Genomic DNA, 22,615 nt, shown 5'->3' on the forward strand with positions numbered 1-22,615 from the left:
GGGCAGAATACCTTATTGGAAAATCTGCATTGACTAACAATCAAATCATTACTTCATACTAGTCAGACTCCATGGGAGTAATTATAAAAAACTTAATTTCAAAGGCACAAGACCTATGAGATTGGGTGTAATGCCAGTTTTAAACCCTACCCAACATTACTCTGGATGGGGCGTAAAACTAACATTGTACCTGATTTTGCTAGTTTATCAAGAGCCAGATTAAGTTAAAATCCATACCCCACCCGCCTATTCTCGTTTCTCAGTCTGAAAGCTTGTTTTAACAGCTCTCTGTTTAACAGCACGTCAGTATTCACATCACATACTCATTGAAAAGTCTGAATACCTTAGGGTCAACTGGAGCTGCTCCATGGTTCAATAGAGCGATGACAATTTGCTCTGGGTGATGTTCCAAATGATCTTCAACAGCCTGTAAAATGCAGTCCATCGGGGTGTAGCCAGCACAATTCTTGGCATTTACACAGGCACCGTGCAGCAGCAAAAGATCCACAATCCCAGGGTGCCCATTCCCACAGGCATTGTGGAGTGGTGTGTGATTTTTTTTCCCAGCAGTTTTCACATCAGATCCACAATTGATCAGCATTTCACAGACTCTGTAATATCTGCCAAAAGCCTCAGGTTTCTCCGCATACGAGCAGGCAGCATTTAGTGCAGTTTCTCCTTCTCGGTTCTTCTTGTGACTAAAGGCGCAATAGCTCAGGTAAAGGTCCACATGTTCGTCTAAACCATGTTTTGCTGCAACATGAAGCGGAGTAATCTCTCTGTCTCTGGTCTGCATATTAACTCTGGCACCATGTTCCAGCAAGAGTTTAGCACACCTGTAACAATTACGAATTTGATGATCCTGTATCATGGACATTTCCTTAATTTCTTTTATTTTTGAAGTATTTTTATTCAGATTTTTAACATTTGAAAACATTTCATCACAAAAATAAATCCAAATCAACCCCCCCCCCCCCCCCCCCAATTCCCCTAATCCACCTCCCTGCCCCCTACCCTAACAGTTGACGTTGACTAGTTCTCCAAAATGCAGCGTTCCCTTTATTTCTGCCATGTCCTCCGTCACAGATCTGGATACCACATGTTGATGTTCAGGTAAATAATAAGAGGACCGTATTAAAATAATACTCCTGACCATGTTACTTTTGGTATTTGCAGTATTTTTCTATTCATTCACAAGATGGGGGAGTCACATTTATTGCCTATCCCTGACTGCTCCTTGAGACAACTGGATGGCTTGGTAGGCCATGTCAGAGGGCAGTTAACAGTGAACCACTGTATATCTGAAGTCATAGACCAGGTAGGGACAGAGATTTTCTCTCCTAAAAAGCATTAATGAACTAGTTTGAAATAATTTGATGGTCATCATTACTGATACTGGCATTTATTTAATTAACTGAATTAAAGTTCCGCAGCTGCGGTGATGGGTTTGAACTCGCGTCACTGGATCATTAGCCCAGGCTTCTAGATTGCTAGTACAGTTATATTGCGAGTGTGCTGCCACACCCATGGGAATTGGAAACATACGCCAATTCATAGTTGCATTTATTCCACAACTGCCAACTTAAATAGTAGCCAATCTAAAACCAAAATGCTTGACAAAGACAACTTATCTAAACTTACATTTTCAGTTGTCTAAGGTTTAAATAGGGCACGGAATAGTTCATTAAATCAAGATTATTCAAGGAACTGTGATTTGGGACTGAGTGACACAGGATGGAGTATTACAGGACTGGATCATCCCACTTGTGGCAATATTACCACTCATTGATCACACTTGCTTTCAGATTTATTTTGTGTATGTTCTCACCTCCATGAACCAGTCACTGTGAGAGATGAAAGTTGGGCAGCTAAGGGATGCTCATGTCAACTTGACTCAGTAGTAGCATCCTCACTTCTGTGGTGCAGGACACAAGCACATACTCAAGGTTAGCACTTCAGTGGAGCACTTCATTGCCAAAGGTGCCAGAATCGGGCTATGCTTTAGTGAAGCGGAATTCTTCTAGTGACACAGCAAACATTTATTCCCCAACCACCAAAGTAGACTGATTGGTTATTTACCTCATATGCAAGACCTTGATCTATGGAAATTGGCTTCATATGTTTTTTAAAATATTTTTGTTGAAAGCTTTTAGCAATATAATATAAAATGGATGCCATAAGTTACAATATAAAAGGAACTGTCAACAGTTAAGAATTCATCCATACCTAAACCCCAACAATAAACTAACCCCCCTCAAACAACTGACGGTGACTAACACTTGGAAAAAGGAAATGAATGGCTACCACGAGGTAGAATCTTCTACCGACCCCCTTCTCCAAACGTAAAACCTCCATGAGATCACCCAATCAGGCTGAGGCACTGGGTGGAGTAGGAGAACTCCACCCAAGCAGAACTCGCCTCCAGGCTATTAACAAGGCAAAGGTGAGGTCATCCTCCTTCACCCCGCGCCCCCCAACCCAATCTGCAGAACCGGTGAGTCTGATACCCCGAAAATGGCCACAAACGGACAAGATTCCAGTTTGACGTTAAGAATCTCTGATATGGTGTTAAAAAAGGAGACACAAAAACTTAACAACTTGGGACACGACCAGAACTTACGCGTATGATTAGCCGGCCCCCAAGAACACCGCTCACACCTGTCATCCACCGCCGAAAAAGACACACTAATCCTAGCCTTGGTCAGATGGGCCCTGTGCATCACCTTTAACTGGATCAAACTGAGCCAAGCAAAGGAGAATGTGAAGTTTAACCCTGTAAAGAGCCTCACCCCACACCTCCTCATCCATAATAGGACCTAATTCACCCTCCCACTTTCTCTTCATCTCATCCAACAGAGCTGACTCTGCTGATAGGACCGGACCCAGCCTAAGATAAAATCCTCTTCAACAAGGAGGACGGTGGTGTCAAGGGAAATGAAGCAAAAGTCTTCTGGAAAAAAACACGAATCTGGAAATAGCTAAACAAATTAATCCCAAGGAGTTGAAACTTTACCAACAGCTCCTCAAAATTGACAAGCCGTTCCTCCACGAACAGGCCCCCAAACCTTTCTAGACCCTTCCCCTCCCATGACCTAAACATCGAGTCTAAAATTGCGAGCACGAAGAAATGATTACCACATTTAGGGGCCAACAACAACATGGAGCTAAACTTAAAATGTTGTCTGAATTGCTTCCAGATCCTCCGGGTGGATATCATCACCGGATTCAAAGCACATTTTGCAGAAGAGAACGGAAGTGAGGCAGTTACTAAGGTACCCAAACCGGAGCCCCTACAAGAACTCGCCTACATTTGCCCTCATATAGAAACTCGGATCGGTAAGCCACCCAGCACTTTCTCAATATTGGCAGCCCAACAGTAAAATAACAAATTGGATAACGCTAAACCACCTGACTGTCTGTCTCTCTGGAGAAGCACCCTACCGATTCCTTGAGGTCTTGCTCGCCCAAATAAAAGAGGACACCAATTTGTTAACTCTAACAAATAAGGATTTAGGGAGAGAAGTGGGGGGACACTGAAAAAGAAATAAAAACCTCGGAGGAGATATTCATTTTAATAGTCTGAACCCTGCCCACCAAGGATAGTGGGAGGTTATCCCACTTTTGGAAGTCAGATTTGACCCCATTCGCCAATCTAGCATAATTGAATTTATGAAGTGAGGCCCAATTGTGGGCCACCCGGATACTCAGATAACGAAAGCTAGATCTGGCAAGGTGAAAAGGTAACATCCCCAGATTGCTCCCCCCCCCCCCCCCCTCCCCCCCTCCCAGGGGGATAATGGGAAAGTACTTGCTCTTGTCCAAATTCAACTTATACCCAAAGAAGGAGCCAAACTCCCAAGTAGCTTAATTATCTCATCCATGGTGGAGCCTGGGTCCTTGATATAAAGAAGCAGATCATCTGCGTACAAGGATACCCTATGTTCCCTCCCTCCCTGACTCATACCCCTCCACCTATCCGAAGATCTCAACGCTTTGCCAATGGTTCAATTGCTAAAGCAAATAGAGGGGGAGCCAGTGGACAGCCCTGTCTCACACCACTGTTCAAAAAAAGGTATCCTGAGCTCAAGAAGGCATTAGTGCGGAAACTAGCCATGGGGGTCCGAGACAGTAACCAAACTCAAGATATGAACTCTTTCCCCAAACCAAACCTCCCAAGGATCTCGAAGAGATATCCCCACTCCACTCTATTGAACGCTTTTTCGGTGTCCATGGATGCAATAACCTCTGGTTTGGGCAGAGGAGAGGGGGAAAGAACAATATTTAACATCTGACGTATCTTGGCCAACAATTGCTGACCCTTAACGAAGCCTGTCTAGTCTTCCTCGATCACCTCTGAGAGACAGCGCTCCAGTCATAGCGCCAACATCTTGGCAAGGAATTTACTGTCCACGTTCAAAAGCGATATGGGTCGATATGACCCACATTTCATCTGACCCGCAAACGTCTTGTGGAACTCAACGGGGGATCATTCAGGGCCAGGAGCTATACCCGTCTCCATTAACCCAATACCTTTCCAAATCTCCTCAATACTCAATGGGATTCCAACTCCTCCAGTCTTTCGCTCTCCACCAATGGGAAGGACAACCCATCTAAAAACTCTGCCTTGACCGAGCTCTCCTCCGGAATTATTTTATTTATTTAATTTTAGAGTACCCAATTAATTTTTTCCAATTAAGGGGCAATTTAGCGTGGCCCATCCACCTACCCTGCACATCTTTGGGTTGTGGGGCCGAAACCCTCGCAGACATGGGGAGAATGTGCAAACCCAAATGGATAATGACCCAGGGCCGGAATTCGAACCAGTGTCCTCAGCGCCGCAGTCCCTGTGCTATCCACTGCGCCACATGCCGCCCTTTAATCCGGAATTATATAGTTATAGGAATCTATAAAGATTCCTATAGAATGTTCGCAAACTGCATTGACTCTAGACGGGGTGGAAACCAAACTGCCACTCCAGCCCCTAATCTGTATAATCTCCTGGGTAGCCTTCTGCTGCCTCAGCTGATGGCTAAAAGGCGACTGGCCTTCTCCCCCCCAATCATAGAATACCCCCGTCATATGCCGCAGCTGACTCACCGCCTTACCTGTTAATAACAATTCAAATTGTGTCTGAAGCCTTTTCCTGCTCACAAACAACTCTGGGGTTGGGGCAAGTGAATACTGATGGTCCAACTCAAGGGTAGAGTCCACCAGCCTCGGTCATTCCACCCTTGCAATCCTTTCCATAAGTGCTTTATAGGAAATTATCAATCCCCATAATAACCATCTTAAGGACTTCCTATAACATAGAGGGTGAGATAGACTCGCTCTTGATAAACTTGATATATTCCTCAATGGCGGAGGATATACATTCACAATGTAGTATCGAACCTCCATGGAAGGCGCTGAGAGGGAGCCAACTCTAGGATCGATTCCACAAACTGTGCAGCATGGTCTGAAATCACAATAGCCGAATACCCGCCCTCTTCGCCCAGGAGAGAAAAGATCTATCCATAAGAAAAAAGTCAATCTGTGAGTAAACCATTTTTCCCCTTAAATTTCGAGTGCCCAATTCATTTTTTCCAATTAAGGGGCAATTTAGCATGGCCAATACACCTACCCTGCACATCTTTGGGTTGTGGGGGCAAAACCCATGCAAACACGGGGAGAATGTGCAAACTCCACACAGACAGTGATCCAGAGCTGGGATCGAACCTGGGACCTCAGCGCCGTGAGGCAGCAATGCTAACGACTGCGCCACCGTGCTGCCAATCCATGAGTAAACCTGATGGACATGGAGAAAAAAAGAATCCTTATCCCTCAGGTGCAAAACATACCATGGATCTGCTTCCCCCATCTGCTCCATAAAAACCAACAAAGCCTTTGCCACCCCTGATGGTCCAGCGGCTTTGGTCTAGATCAACCCAACTTTGGATCTCGAATACGGTTTAAATACCCCTCCCCTCAAATTAATATGAGTCCAAGTAAGAAATGGAGGCCAACAACCTCCGAACAAACCCTGCATCGTCCCAGTTTGGTGCAGAGATATTGACCAGGACCTCCAAAGTGCCCACCAAAGACCCATTGACTTTCACATATCTGCCACTAGGATCCACCGTGCTCTTGCCGGCTGAAAACGGAACCCGTTTATTAATTAAAATCGCTACCCCCCCCCCCCCCACCTGCCCTGGGCCCTGCCGACGAAGCCTGAAAAATATCCATGGCTCACCCACCCCTTCAGCAACTTGGTCTGGCCCATTACCGCAAGTGAATCTCCTGAAGAAACACCACATCAGCACTCAAGCTTTTCAGGTGAGCCAATACCTGCGACCGTTTCACTGGTCCACCAACCTCCCTGCATCCCAACCCCTCTACATTCCAGGTGACCATCTGAAGTGGGGGCCTCCCACCCCTCCTCAACTCAGATTCAGCAATTTCTACCAAAAGGGGTTATCCAACAACTACTTAGAGTACAGGCACAAGGCCCACCCAAGATAGCCACCAAGCCCACCAGCAAGACAAAACAAAGAGAAATCTGTAGTCACAGTCAGCAAACTAACCTTACCCCCATCCTCTTCCCCCGACATTCCCCAAACAATACCCAAATGTACATACCGATAACAACAAAACGAACGATACCCCCTCCCAATTAACCCTAATCCCAAATAAAACTAAAGCACTAAGTTCATTATTCCAACTCAAACTAGTATAATGAGCCACAGTTACCTCACCACTTTGCTCCCATTAGCTAGCAGGTTGGCCCCCACTTAGGGTGAAAGAAAACCCCCCAACATTTATTGCCCATACCAAAGACACAAAGTAGAACAAAACGTCTTCAAAGATCATGGGCGAAATTCTCCGCAATCGGCGCGACGTCCACCAACTGGCACCAAAAACGGCGCAAATCAGTCCGGCATCGCGCCGCCCCAAAGGTCTCCGCATCTTAAGGGGCCGAGCCCTCACCGTGAGGGGCTAGGCCCGCGCCGGACTGACTTCCGCCCCGCCAGCAGGCGGGAAAGGCCTTTGGTGCCCCGCCAGCTGGTGCGGAAATGACTTTGCCGTGCGGCGCATGCGCGGGAGCGTCAGTGGTCGCTCACGGCATCCCCGCGCATGCGCAGTGGAGGGGGTCTCTTCCGCCTCCGCCATAGTGGAGGAAGGAAAAGAGTACCCCACGGCACAGGCCCGCCCGCGGATCGGTGGGCCCCGATCGCGGGCCAGGCCACCGTGGGGGCACCCCCCGAGGCCAGATCGTCCCGCGCCCCCCCCAGGACCCTGGAGCCCGCCCGCGCCGCCTTGTCCCGCCGGTAAGAGAGGTGGTTTGATTCTCGCCGGTGGGACAGGCATTCCAGCAGCGGGACTTCGGCCCATCGCGGGCCGGAGAATCGCCGGGGGGGGCCCCGCCAACCGGCGCGGCGTAATTCCCACCCCCGCCAAATATCCGGTGCCGGAGAATTTGTCAACCGGTGGGGGCGGGATTCACGCCAGCCCCCGGCGATTCTCCGACCCGGTGGGGGGTCGGAGAATCCCGCCCCTATTCCAAACGGGAGCTATATATTTCCCATAACAACGATAGTACAAAGAACAACATCTCTCGTGACAATCCCATCAACATCCAATATATGAAACAATCATCCCACCCAAGAACAAAAAATACAAACATGTATGTACAAGCAACCCCATCAATTCTCCACTCCCACCTTCCCACCCCTCACTCCCAACAACCAAAAATCTCACAAAAACACAGTCAACTCGAATCGAGTCAATGTCTTTTTTACAAAAGCATCCACATCCTCCGGCACATCAAAATAATAGCCCTTTGTCTCAAAAGTCTGGGTCTGGAGGGGATGTGCATCCACCCTCCCTCACCACCTTCCCAAACATTTTCAAAAAATATGCTGTGGGACTTGGGCCTTCCATACCCTCCGGCATCCCCACAATCCTGAGATTCTGCTGCCTAGAGCTGTTCTCCAGATCATTTACCTTTGCCCTCAGTGCTTTATTTCCACCAGCCATCAGAGAGATCTCAGCCTCCAGCGAGGCAATTTGTTTGCTGTGTTTCAAAAGAGCCACCTCCACCCTCTTAATCCCCATGCCATATGCTTTTACCGTTTTGACCGAATGGGAGCCAGGGCATCCTCTATCAACTTATGAACGTTCTCAGACAGAACCCTCAATTGATTTTCAAACTCCACCACCAAGTCGCCGGCAAGCATCATGGCTGTTATTGGAGAGGCTGGAGTCCATAAGGCCATAAGACATCGGAGCAGAATTAGGCCACTGGGCCCATCGAGTCTGCTCCGCCATTTAATCATGGCTGATATTTTTTTCATGCCCATTCTCCTGCCTTCTCCCCATAACCCCTGGTCCTGAGACAAAGGAGCCGCCTCCGCCATTTTCTCCACCAAGGAGCCTCGAGAAGCTTCCGAATCCGTCAACGAATTGTATCACCAAGTTTCTTTGCCCTGGTCTTTCTTGGCATTTCCCTTATGTGGGCACCTTATATCATCAATTAGATGGGATTTTAAGTAAAAACTGGGCAAAAAGGGCCAAAAATAAAGTACACTGGTGGGAGCCACCTCATGTGCGACGTCTCCCTACGTACCATCATCGGAAGTTCAAAATTGGCTCCACATTTGGCCACTTGACAACAATGAATATACTTTAAAAGTAATTCATTAGCTGGGAAGCACTTCGAGACATCCTGACAATATGAGGTATTCTTACGAGAGTGAGTTATTGTTCTTGCTACTTGTCTGACTTTATACCCAGAAACAATAATGTTAAACAGTGGTCCAGGTGACTTGCTCAGCAGCATCCCCTTCCTCATCTTTCCAAGATATCATATGATTCCATGTTGCTTTGCACACAAGCTGCTTTGATTGAGCTCAGAAAACTGTGTGTGACGAAGCATTGGGAAATGCACATCTTACTGCTCGATGGTAGGACCAATGCATCAATAGGGCACCTTTTAATATTTATTTATTTTAATAATAAAAACTTGGACCTACTTTTATATTTTCAGAGCACCAATAAAAATATAGTAATTAAAGGATTAATATCATCTCCGCTTCTTGGCTTTTCAATATTGGGATATATCCGTCCACAAACATATTACACTGTGCATTTCCCCAATGTCTTGAGTTCTAAATCTAAGCACTCAGGGAAATAACTCACTGTGCTCGGGATCAGTTGCAACATAACCATTTATAACCAAGAAATAGACTTACAGGAGGGTCTGGGGACCGGTGCACAGGTGCAAAGGAGCATACCCTTCGTCAGAGATTACATTGGGATTAGCACCAATACGAAGCAAAAGCTGGGCACACTCAACGTGTCCATTGGCACAGGCAGCATGCAAGGCAGTTGCTCCTCCGGGGGAGGCGTTTGCATCAGCACCATGCCCCAGCAGGTGTTTCACACAAGCTGTGTGTCCGCGCTCTGCAGTGATATGGAGCGCAGACGTCTGCTTCGGTTTGGAGATCAGTGACCAAAGAGCTGCAATACAAAAATAGATCATATGTCCATTAATGTGCTTTGCACAGCATTTCTCAAGAGGTCTAAAAAAACACACACAACACAGCAATTCTGTTTAATTGCCCATAATAAAAACAAAATATGTACGCATTTGACTAAAAAAGCTCCTGAATGTAGCGATCAAATTTAAGCCTCCACCAATCAGTAAAACGTCACATTGAAAAGGTACTTTAGTGATAGTTGTATAACTGCAAGATGAGATTAGATTTTAAAAAGTGCTGATAATGTAATTACAGTAATGTACAGCAAGGTCACTGCGTAGGAATGCTCCAGAAACTCAATAGCAATGTTCTCAGAAATGTAAATATAACGGAAATCATACAATCTGGGGATTTGTTCTCTTATCTAGGATGGTGTCAGTCAAAAAGCCCATCTTCCTGCTCCCCATAACTTTTTTCCAATTTGTTAATAAACTGGCACTCGACTTGCACTTTGTAAGAATAGCTTCATAGAATTTACAGAATTTACAGTGCAGAAGGAGGCCATTCGGCCCATCGAGCCTGCACCGGCTCTTGGAAAGAGCACCCTACCCAAGGTCAACACCTCCACCCTATCCCCATAACCCAATAACCTCACCCAACACTAAGGGCAATTTTGGACACTAAGGGCAATTTATCATGGCCAATCCACCGAACCTGCACATCTTTGGACTGTGGAAGGAAACCGGAGCACCCGGAGGAAACCAACGCACACACGGGGATGATGTGCAGACTCCACACAGACAGTGACCCAAGCCAAAATCGAATCTGGGACCCTGGAGCTGTGAAGCAATTGTGCTGTCCACAATGCTACCGTGCTGCCCTTGATTTAAAAAAATGTAAAATCGCCCACTCATGTACCGACAAACTAATCAGGTTTAAAAAAAGGCCTTGCATTTGTAATGCACCTGTTGCAGCCATCGAAGAACGTTTGAATTTTAAAAAATTCTTTCACATTTGGGGGTCTCTGGCTGGACATGAATTCATTGCCTATCCTTGACGGAGGGAGTGAATGTTTAAAGTGGCGGATAGGGTGTCAGTCAAGCTTGCTGCTTTGTCCTGGATGGTTTCGAGCTTCTCGAGTCTTTTTAGAAATAACTAGGAGGATATCTATAACAATTTTATAAACATAGGGCTGGATTCTTCCACCCCCGCCCGCCGCGAGAACGCCACAGGCGAGAAGCGGACAATGGAGAAGTCCATTCACCATGGGCGGGATTCTCTGGTCACTGGGCGGACATGGCCGGAGAATCCCGCCCTTACAGTCCCCTCACAAGCCATAAATTGCATAACCTGACAAAACCTTCACAAGAGGTGTCATATTGATGGATTTAGCTTTTCATAAACAGTAATGCATGAGGAATTGTGCTACATTAACAAAGAGTTAACTAGTATAAATAATTATTTCCATGAAATGCAAATCAGTAAGAATGAATAGTTAATAATAATAACCTTTATTGTCACAAGTAGGCTTACATTAACACTACAATGAAGTTACTGTGAAAATCATACCCTGTTCGGGTACACAAAGGGAGAATTCAGAATGTCCAATTCACCTAACTGCCCACTATGAAAGTACTTAACTGTCAAAAAGGAGTAATCACTTGCAAGTGCTTTTGAGGTTGGGGTACTGAGTTATCTTAGGTGTTAAACTGAGGTTCTTAGTATATTTGGTTCAACATTGAACAATGGTGACCTGGGTGAGGTACAGGAGGCTACCAGCAGCTGTGGAACTAGACCCAGGAAAAGCCATTATCCTCAGTGGGAGAGACAAACAATAAAATTTTCTGACCTTCACTTAAGGAGTGCGCGCATCACTGGCTAGGCCAGCATTTATTGTCCATCCCTAATTGCCCTCGAGGAAGTGTTGGTGAGTTGCCTTCTTGAACTGTTGCAGTCCCCGTGGTGTAGGTACATGCAGTTCTGTAAGGGAGTGAGTTCCAGGATTTTGACCCAGTGAAGAAACAGCAATATATTTCCAACTTAGGATGATGAGTGACTTGGAGGGGAACTTCCAGGTGGTCATGTTACATATGCCTGCTGCTCTTATCCTCCTAGATGGTAGTGGTTGTGGGTTTGGAAGCTGCTACTTAAGGAGCCTTGGCGAACTCCTGCAGTGCATCTTGTCGATGGTACACAATGATGTAGTGTCACTGTTTGTCAGTCGTGGAGAGAGTGAATGTTTGTGGAAGAGGTGTCAATCAAGGGGGCTGCTTTTTCCTGGATGGTGTCGAGCTTCTTGAGTATGTTGGAGCTGCATTCATCCAGGCAACCATGGAATATTCCATCATACTCCTGACTTGTGCCTTGTAGATGGTAGACAGGCTTTGGGGAGTCAAGAGGCGAATTAAACACCGCAGGATTCCTAGCCTCTGATCTGATCATATAGCCACAGTATTTATATGGCTAGTCCAGTACAGTTTCTGGTCAATGGTAACCCCTAGGATGTTGATAATGAGGGATTCAGTGATGTCAGTGCCATTGAATGTCATGGGGCGATGGTTAGATTCTCTTGTTGGAGATGGTCATTGTCTGGCACTTGTTTGGTGGAAAGTTACTTGTCAGCCAAAGCCTGGATATTGTCCCGGTCCTGTTGCATTTGAGCATGGACCACTTCAGTATGAGTCGCGAAAAGTCCTGAATATTGTGCTGTTATCAGCGAACATCCCCATTTCTGACCTTATTGTGGAGGGAAGATTATTGATAAAGCAGCTGAAGATGGTTGGGCCTAGAACACTACCCTGAGAAACTCATGCAGCGATGTCCTGGAACTGAAACTATTGACCTCCAAAGGGGGATGGTTAGATTTGCTCTTGTTGGAGAGAGTAGGTTAGATTTATTTGTGTTGAATATAGTCAGTCACCCTTGTAATGTAGGGACGCACATGAGCAAAGTTTCTCCCAGTAAGTTCCTGCAATGAAATAAACCAGTTGTTTGATATTTTTGGTTGCAGGATACATGTTACCACAGCAGAGAGAGAGCTATTTTAGCCCATTGAGTCTGTGGCAGCTCGTTCAAAAGTGCAATCCAGTTAATTCTGCTCCCACTCTTCCCTAATAACCTTTCAATTGTGCCTCTTTCACGTCTGTCTCTTTCAAGTATGTAATTGGCAATGAAAGTGAAGAGCTTCCCTTTCACTCTTCAAATAAAGGCAGTGAATCTACACCAAGCAGAGAGGGCAGTCAGAGCTGAAGGTTCGAAGCCCTGCTGGATTATTTGCTCACATCTCTGAAGAAAGGTTTCTAACTGTGGCTTTTGACTGAAAGGGAACAGGGCTACCATGACTGACACATTAGGTGGTACCATCTTTAAAAATAAAACTCATTACATGGTTAATTTACCGTCATATAGACTGTGGCCTCATGGCACCGAGGTCCCAGGTTCGATCCCGGCTCTGGGTCACTGTCTGTGTGGAGTTTGCACATTCTCCCCGTGTTTGCGTGGGTTTCGCCCCCACAACCCAAAGATGTGCAGGGTAGATGGATTGGCCACGCTAAATTGCCCCTTAATTGGAAAAAATGAATTGGGTACTCTAAATTTATAAATAAATAAATTTACTGTTATATTCCAAAATGTCAGGTGGCAAAGGATAAAACGAAAACCAGTCTTCACACACTTTTTTAAAATAAATTTCGATTCCCCAATTCTTTTTTTTCCCTTTAAGGGGAAATTTAGCATGGCCAATCCACCTACCTTGTGCATCTTTGGGTTGTGGGAGTAAGACCCACTCAGGCACAAGGAGAATGTGCAAAGTCCATATGGACAGTGACCCGGGGCTGGGATCGAACCTGGGTCCTCAGCGCCATGAGGCAGCAGTGCCAATCACTGCGCCACCGTACTGCCCTTTTCACACACTTTTATAAATATTTATTTACATTGTACATTATATGGCCAGTTAAGATAATATTTATCCTTCTTTCGTCTGTCCAGGACCTGGAGCTAGTTGATTAAAGCTCAGTGATACAAAACTGCAGCAATGAAACTCGCCATTTGAACAGCGCCCTATTGTTGCTAACTTTCCGGTTGGTTCAATTGCTCTGTTTTATTACCTTTGCTCTCGAGTCGCCAGGTATCTTTATGATACCGCCACGAGGTTCAAGTCCAAGTAATGATCAATAACTCAACACACCGATTAGTAAGATTCAAATCAAAGCACATTTATTATACACAGTAATCGCTACTCATGCACAAATTCTACGTCTAAGCTACTTCGATAACTAACAGGCCTATACTTAACTTCGGACTGGCCCACCAGGTCAGGGGAACAAATGGCCTTTCGTTCGGGTTCTGAGTCTGCGGAATTCGAAGTTGGTACGGATTGGTAGCTAGGAGCGCCTATCTCGTAGCGAGCATTGAATTAAGACTTACTATCTTTCGGCGGCAACTGCACCGGTCACAGTCAAGGTTGGTTCGCGTTTTTGGGTGACCTGGGCAGGAAGAAGAGAGCGAGTTGAACTTGGGGGCTTAACTTTATAGTCCCCAGGGGCTTCCCGCCTTTCGGGGCGGACCCTGTACCTGGTTCTAGGTGATTGGACTTTGTTCCAATTGCTTGGTTTGATTTCTCCAATACTGGAGCGGTTCCCTGATCGATAGGCGGTCTTGAGGTGTTCGTTAACCTCTTTTGTGTTGGTTCCTGCTGGCGTCGGGGAATCTGGCTTAGTTTTGTGTGTCTCAAATGTTGTTATTGTTCCCGGGGATTGCTCATTAGTATGTAGATGGCTGCTACATTATTATGCTGATGGTCGCTGGTATCGATGCTGTCTGGGCTTTGCAGAGTTAAATACACAGTAAACCTGCACCTGCTGGTTTCTGCCCGTGTTGGCTGAATTTCCCTTCTGCCTTTGCCGTTCGCCATTTCAAATCGGGAGTTGGCCAATTTAGGTGGCTACACTATTGTGACCATTAATTAAAATGTAAACTCCAGTTGCATATTGAATAATTTGTCTGCATCTGGTACAACATAAATCATTCTAAGTACCTGAATTAAGTCATGACCATTAGCATGTATCAACATTTCAAAGCCATAATAAATTAATAGTATAAACTAGACCTGAATGGTTTATCAGTAGACAAAAAATTTAAATGATGGCTGGATGCATTCTCATGAAACTAAAAGATGTCTTCAGACTGCCTTATGTTTTGTTCTCCTCTGCCCCAATACCAAGGCAAAAGGGTCCCATGTTTCTCCCACAGCTACTGAGAAATTAATTTTAAAACACATCGTATTTAAAAGTCAGAATAAATAAACAATATAGTGACTGCTGCTGTAAACACTCACGGTAGCATAGGGGTTAGCACTGTTGCTTCACAGCGCAGGGAACCTGGGTTTGATTCCCGACTTGGGTCACTGTTTGTGCGGAGACTGCATGTTCTCCCCGTGTCTGTATGGGTTTCCTCCAGGTGCTCCGGTTTCCTCCCACAAGTCTCGAAAGATGTGCTTGTTAGGTGAATTGGACATTCTAAATTCTCCCTCTGTGTATCCGAACAGGCGCCGGAATGTGGTGACTAGGAGATTTTCACAGTAATTTCATTGGAGTGTTAATGTAAGCCGACTTGTGACACTAATAAAGATTATCATCTCTGCCTCCATCATACTCCTATATCAAAAGTGAATAACATTCATGGGGTGGGGGAGGCAGAAAAGTATTTTGATCGGGAGTATATAGAGAAGCTCAAACAACTTCAGGAACTAGTTCCTGCTGAACAAAAAGTTTACGACAGCACCTCTACAGAACAAAAGGGAATGCCAAGAAATACCGGCTAGAAAGTTGAACAGTTTATATGCCATCAATGAACACACGACGAGTGGTGAACGTAACTGAGGCTTTAATAATCTAAACAGAAAGCCTCCTGGCTTCGGATCCCGAACTGAGGCAGCGGTGGAGACTAGCCACCTTTATACCGAGCCCGAGGGAGGCGGAGCCAGCAGGCAGTAGTTCACCACATTACATATAATACAGTGGCAGTTTACCTCAATACACATATTATATTCTACAATGGTTCGGACCCTGCAGGGACAAGCCCAGGCATGTAACAGTACAACAATACAATACAGTGGTTTACCACATTCACCCCCTGTTAAAAAAAGAGTCCAGCGGGGGGGGAAGTGGACTTAAAGGTCAAGTCTGTCGGGGGCCTTGACCTTCCGCCGTGATCACCACAGTCCCGGCTGTGGTGTGGGCACCGGTGTAGAGAACTGCCGTCCGGGAGCGTGTAGTCCTCTTAGCCAGGGGCTGGTTTAGCACACTCGGCTAAATCGCTGGCTTTTAAAGCAGACCAAGGCAGGCCAGCAGCACGGTTCGATTCCCGTACCAGCCTCCCCGAACAGGCGCCGGAATGTGGCGATTAGGGGCTTTTCACAGTAACTTCATTTGAAGCCTACTTGTGACAATAAGCGATTTTCATTTCATTTCACCCAGTAGTTGAGTCGGTGGAGAGGGGGGCGGTGTGTGGGTGGGGGTGGTGGTGATGGCCGCCGGTGGGCCTGTCGGTGCCAGACCTTGAGGTAGCTGGGTAGTTGTGGAGGGAGACGGTGTAGGATCGGGGGTGGTGGTCACTGGGGAACCTGCAGTCAACAAATCCCGGAGGGAGACTGTGTCCTGTCCCCGTCATGATGTGCCACATAGGCATATTGTGGATAGGCATGGAGGAGCATGACCTTCTCGACGAGTGGGTCTGATTAATGCCTCCTCGCATGCTTCCGGAGGAGAACGGGCCCAGGGACTGTTAGCCAGGACGGGAGCGAGACCCCGGAGGTTGACTTCCTGGGGAAGGCAAACATACGCTCGTGAGGGGTCTCGTTGGTGGCAGTACACAGGAGCGACCGGATGGAGTGGAGCGCATCGGAGAGGACCTCCTGCCAGTGGGAGACTGGGAGACTTCTAGACCGTAGGGCCAGGAGGACGTCCTTCCAGACCGTCGTGTTCTCCCTCTCCACCTGTCCATTGCCCCGGGGGTTGTAGCTGGTCGTCCTGCTGGAGGCGATGCCCTTGCTGAGCAGGAACTGACGCAACTCGTCGATCATGAAGAAGGAGGAACCCCGATCGCTATGGATGTAGGTGGGGAACACGAACAAGGTGAAAAGGCTGTGCAGGGCCTTGATGACGGTGGCAGAGGTCATGTCAGGGCATGGGATGGCAAAGGGGAATCTTGAGTATCCGTGAACAATGTTGAGTACACGTTACGGTCAGTGGAGGGGAGGGGCCCTTTGAAATCGATGCTGAGGTGCTCAAAGGAACGAGAGGCCTTTACCAGGTGCACTTTGTCTGGCCGATAGAAGTGCGGTTTGCAGTCCGCGCAGACCTGGCAGTCCCTGGTCACGGTCCTGACCTCCTCGATGAAGTAAGGCAGGTTGCGAGCCTTGATAAAATGAAAAAAACAGGTAACCCCCCGGGTGACAGAGGTCATTGTGGAGGGCCCAGAGTCGGTCTACTTGTGCGCTGGCACATGTACCGCGGGATAGGGCATCTGGGGGCTCATTGAGCTTCCCAGGTCGATATAAGATATTGTAGTTGTAGGTGGAGAGCTCGATCATCCACCTCAGAATCTTGTAATTCTTGATTTTGCCCCGCTGTGTATTGTTAAACATGAAGGCAACCGACCGTTGGTCAGTGAGGAGAGTGAATCACCTGCCAGCCAGGTAATGCCTCCAATGTCGCACAGCTTCTACAATGGCTTGGGCTTCCTTTTCGACGGAGGAGTGTCGAATTTCAGAGGCATGGAGGGTACGGGAGAAGAAAGCCACGGGCCTGCTCGCCTGGTTGAGTGTAGCGGCCAGAGCAAAGTCCGACGCATCGCTCTCCACCTGGAATGGAATGGACTTGTCCAAATCGCGCATCGCAGCTTTGGCAATATCTGCCTTGATGCGGTTAAAGGCCAGGCGGGCCTCAGCCGTCAGGGGAAAAACAGTGGATTTTAAAAGTGGACAGGCCTTGTCCGCATAATTGGGGACCCACTGGGCATAGTAGGAAAAGAAACAGAGGCATCTCTTGGGGCAGGGTCGGGCCCTAGGACTCCGTTTTCCACAACGTAGCCAAGGATGGCTAGGCGGGTTGTGCGGAAAACGTATTTTTCCTTATTATAGGTGAGGTTCAGGAGTTTAGCGCTGTGGTGGAAGTGCAGGAGGGTTTTGTCATGGTCCTGCTGGTCATGGCCGCAGATGGTGACATTATCTAAGTACGGGAACGTGGCCCGCAGCCCGTACTGGTCAACCATTCGGTCCATTTCTCATTGGAAGACCGAGACCCCGTTGGTGACGGCGAAGGGAACCCTGAGGAAGTGGTAGAGGCGGCCATCTGCCTCGAAGGCAGTGTATTGGTGGTCCTCCGGGCGGATAGGGAGCTGGTGGTACGCGGACTTCAAGTTCACTGTGGAGAAGACGCGATACTGCGCAATCTGATTGACCGTGTCAGATATGCGGGGGAGGGGGTACGCATCGAGCTACGTGTACTGGTTGATGGTCTGACTGTAGTCGATGACCATCCAGTGCTTCGCCCCAGTCTTGTTGACCACCACTTGGGCTCTCCAGGAGTCGCTGGACCTCCGACCTGATAAAGGCCCTGTCCCGGGCACTGTATCGTATGCTCCTAGTAGCGACGGGCTTAGTCGGGGGTGAGGTTAGCGAAGAGCGAGGGTGCGGCGACCTTAAGTAGTCGCGAGGCTACAGACAGTGAGGGGGGGGCAGGGGTCCACCGAACTTTAAAGTAAGGCTTTGGAGGTGGCACTGGAAGTCGGGCCCCGGTAATTGGGTGGCGCAGAGATGGGGAAGGACGTAGAGTTTAAAGTTAGCGTACTCTAAGCCTTGTACGGTAAGGGTCGCGACACAGTACCCCCGAATTGCTACTGAATGTGATCCGGAAGCCAGGGAGATTTTCTGGGTCGCGCGTAAAATTGGGAGGGAGCAGCGCCTTACCGTATCTGGGTGAATAATGCTGTCTGTGCTCCCGGAGTCGAAAAGACAGGCCGTCTTGTGCCCGTTGATCCGGAGGGTCATCGTAGATTTTGTGAGGTGATGAGGCCGGGACTGGTCGAGCGTGATGGAGGTGAGCTTCGGAATGTGATGGGTATGCCAGTCGGAGGTAGCGGCGGCCAGTGTACGATCGGGTGAGCAGGGCTCCCGGGAGGAGTGGTCCCAAGTTGGCGGCCCCCAGGGGTCGCGCGTGGCGGGTGGCATCGGAGATGGCGTTAAAGATGGCGGCCCCCATGGCACGTGGCAGCCGAAATCGAAGATGGCGCCGCTCATGGTTTGCACATGGCGGGTGGCGCGGCAGCTGGGGTCGGCCCCGACAGGCAGCAGGCAGCGCTGCTGGGCCTAGGAGTTTTTGGGAGAGATCGGGCCTGGCAGGCTTTCGCAAAGTGGTCCTTCCTCCCACACCCGTTGTAAGTCGCGTTCCGTGCAGGGCAGCGTTGTCTGGGATGCTTACCCTGGCCGCAAAAGTAGCACCTCGGGCTTCCGGCGCTGGCAGGCTGCTGCGCGGCACAGGCCTGCGCCGCACTCGAGTCGGGTGATGGCGGCGTCCACAAGGTCCACAAGGGTGCCGTGCGGTCTGAGGTGTAGGCCTGCATGTTCTGGGAGGCCACCTCCAGTTAGTACTGTTTCTGGGAGGCCGAGTGTACCCCCTTCTAGCAATTGCTGGCAGATGTAGTTTGATTTCATGACTGCGACATAAGCATCCCTGACCAACAGCTCTGCGTGTTGGGTAGCCGATATCGCCTGGCAATCGCAGTTCCTGCAGTGTACCCACAAGGCACGCAGGAATTCTGCTAGTGATTCCCCAGGGCGTTGTCATCTCGTGGCAAGAAGGTGCCTAGCATACACTTCGTTTACCGACTTTACATAGTGTCCCTTCAGCAGCGTTAACGCCTCCATATACGTGGGGGCATCCCTGATGAGAAGAAAGACTTGTGGGCTCACCCGTGCGTGGAAGATCTGCTTCTTTTGGAGGACGGTGAAATCTTCGGTGAAAGATCCGAGGTACGCTTCAAAGCAGCTTAGCCAGTGCTCGAATGTTGCAGTGGTGTCGGCTGCCTGTGGGTCCAGCTCCAGGCGATCAGGCTTGAGTGATGAATTCATCTTAGATGTTTAGTTTATTAAATTGATATGCCATCAATGAACACACGACGAGTGGTGAACGTAACTGAGGCTTTAGTAATCTAAACGGAAAGCCTCCTGGCCTCGGATCCCGAACTGAGGCTGCGGCGGAGACGAGCCACCTTTATACCGAGCCCGAGGGAGGGCCAGCAGGCAGTAGTTTACCACATTACATATAATACAGTGGCAGTTTACCACAATACACATATTATATACTACAGTGGTTCGGACCCAGCAGGGACAAGTCCAGGTATGTAACAGTACAACAATACAATACAGTGGTTTACCACAACAGTGCACTCTGCTTTCCCCGTAGTCCAGAGGGCCAAAGATACCAATTAACATTCAAAAAGGCTGGAAAGTCTCAGCAGGCCTGACAGCATCTGTCGAGAGGGAGAGAGGGCAGGGCTAACTTTAGGAGTCTGGATGACTCTAAGTCAGCCCTGTTCTCCCTCCACAGATGATGTCAGGCATGTTGAGATTTTCCAGTCTTTTCTGTTTTTGTTTCAGATTCCATCCAGAAATGTGCTTTTACTCAATTAACATACAATTGTCGCAAACAGTGAATTCAAATTCAAGTCAGTTTGGGCAACCGCTTAACCATTGGACTGATCAGAATAAGATTCTGGGGCAACAAACAGTGAGCATTGGACACACACACACGAAAGGAAGCAAAATGTCCCAATCAACATACTATGAACAGGCCCTTCATCCCACTTAACACTAGTATAATGAAAAGATAACATCACAAAAGCTTTACCACAAAGTATTCATACCTAGCTCTGCGGACCAGCTCAGTTCATGACTGACCGTCTCTAGAACCGCGTTGACCGAGTCCTTGCTTTTGAAGATGTCTCGGATCTTGTCCAGATCCCCACTGCTCAGAGCATCGTGGGCAGCAGCATCGTTCCGGAGCTGGGGCCGTGTTCTCGGTTCCCCGAATGCACTCTGGCTGCTTCGGGGAAATCTGCACAAAGCTCTCCGTTCATCCCTCAGATCCTGCAACTCCCTCTGTAACCTCGACGACCGGAGTGTGGAAGAAGTGAAGGCGTAGGTGTCCCTGTACATGGTGGAGCTGGAGCTGCTGTTAGAAAGCTCTCAAAGCCTGTCTGTTCAGCTGCTCTGTGCCGTCCGCATGGGCCTGAAGCCAATATCCAGTCCTGAGAGCAAATGATCACAAGACAGGGACACCGAGCTGATAAATTTGGTAGTGTGTGTAACGGGGTTATAAACAGATCCCATAACTTAGCTGTAAACACTGGTGTCGCTTCATGCATTCAGCATGCCCACTACTGTCGGCTTGAATAATGAAGCTGGGAAATTATCCTTTTATTAAGTAATAGCAATTTTAGTCATTTTCCAGACACAACCACACGCTACAAAAGCAAATGCTCAGATATCAAAACCGGTTTCTAGCTGTGTGTGGATCAATAGCAGAAAATAAAATACAAACGAACCAATGAATATACCGAGTTGAACTTAATTTATTGTTAAATGTTGTTTGTAAAATCTTCTTACTCAATTTATTGTATTTGCAGTGTTTTGAGAAGTTCGTGAAAAGTGCAATAAGGCATTAGAATAATCCAAGTCCTTCCTTCGACCTGATCCAATCCAGCAAAAAAAAAGCCCATTGCTGGAAGGGTGTTCACATTACTGAGAGCTGACCATTTGCAGTGCAGAAGGAGGCCATTCGGCCCATCGAGTCTGCACCGGCTCTTGGAAAGAGCACCCTGCCCAAGGTCAACACCACACCCTATCCCCATAACCCAGTAACCCCACCCAACACTAAGGGCAATTTTGGACACTATGGGCAATTTATCATGGCCAATCCACCTAACCTGCACATCTTTGGACTGTGGGAGGAAACCGGAGCACCCGGAGGAAACCCACGCACACACGGGGAGGATGTGCAGACTCCGCACAGACAGTGACCCAAGCCGGAATCGAACCTGGGACCCTGGAGCTGTGAAGCAATTGTGCTATCCACAATGCTACCGTGCTGCCCACAAGTTTTAATACAAATTCACCCTTTGAAGAATTGAAAGGAAAGTTGCGCGGCATTTGTTGAGCAGGCAAGTGGCCTCCATTTGGCCAGCCTGGGTTATAAAATGCAGATGGCCCTTATATTGTTCTCTTTGAATCTGATTTCTGTAGCCCATGGATTGGGGTTAGTGTCTCTTCAGTGATAACGTGGTGCCAGTTTTGCGATACTGTCAAATAGCTCCTTTTGTTCGAGGGTCACAAACTAACATAGTTTCAGCAATTTGAAAAGGTCTTTGTTCAGTTTTTAAAATTTTAGAAATAGCCAGGAAACAAAGCTGAGCTATCTCAATGTTACACTGAGGTTTTTTTTTGCATGTCTATTTCAATAGATGGAAGTTTTATCTTGTGTATTTCTTACCAAATCTTTTAAAGCAGAGTATGTGAATAAAGCTATTTCTCTGGGGAGTCATCTTTATACAAAATATGCCCACACATTGCAAACAGAAGAGAAAGAGATTTCCCTGGAGTCTTAGGTTGATGAGAGGGAAGATACCAGCAAATCTGGTAATGAGTCAACAGGCCAGAAGGTTCCAGATTTGTTTCCGGCTCTGTACTGTTGATCCTTTGAAAGATAGCAACTATAATTGGCCTCAGTACCGCTGGGCTAGGTGTGAGGAGAAATCAGTTAAGGTTCATCCTTCATATTGCAATTATCTCCTGGAAAGTGTGTTTGTGGGGTCATTGGGTAAGAACAGAATCAGGTTAATCTGTGACACTCAACCATTAAATAATCTGCAATGTTGAACGTCGACAACCTAAGTGAGGTACTGGAGGCTACAAGGAGCTGTGGAACTGGACCCAGAGATGGCGCGATGGTTAGCACTACTGTCTCACAACGCAAGTGACCCGGGTTCAATTCCAGCGTTTGACTGTCCGTGTGGAGTTTGCATGTTCTCCCCGTGTTGACATAGGTTTCTTCCAGGTGCTGCGGTTTCCTCCCACAGTCCAAAGGTATGCAGGTTAGGTGGAT

The 22,615-nt window shown here is 47.7% G+C and overlaps 1 protein-coding gene across 2 annotated transcripts in view; it reads right to left on the reverse strand.

Annotated features, from left to right (window-relative positions):
• Positions 1–20,880, reverse strand: part of asb16 (ankyrin repeat and SOCS box containing 16) — a 30,695-nt gene extending 9,815 nt beyond the window's left edge. Inside the window, exons 1-3 of one of the 2 annotated variants that reach the window (XM_072487119.1) lie at positions 20,379–20,878; positions 9,228–9,495; positions 344–836 (exon numbers count right to left, since the gene is read on the reverse strand). In XM_072487119.1, coding sequence (XP_072343220.1) covers positions 344–836; positions 9,228–9,495; positions 20,379–20,670 — 1,053 coding nt within the window. In that variant the 5' untranslated portion in view covers positions 20,671–20,878. Of the gene's footprint in view, positions 1–343; positions 837–9,227; positions 9,496–20,378 lie in introns of both variants that reach the window. The other variant, XM_072487120.1, reaches the window with a different exon arrangement.
• Between the last annotated feature and the right edge of the window lie 1,735 nt (positions 20,881–22,615).

Source organism: Scyliorhinus torazame, chromosome 21 (assembly GCF_047496885.1).
Source record: "Scyliorhinus torazame isolate Kashiwa2021f chromosome 21, sScyTor2.1, whole genome shotgun sequence".
Lineage (NCBI taxonomy): Eukaryota > Metazoa > Chordata > Chondrichthyes > Carcharhiniformes > Scyliorhinidae > Scyliorhinus > Scyliorhinus torazame.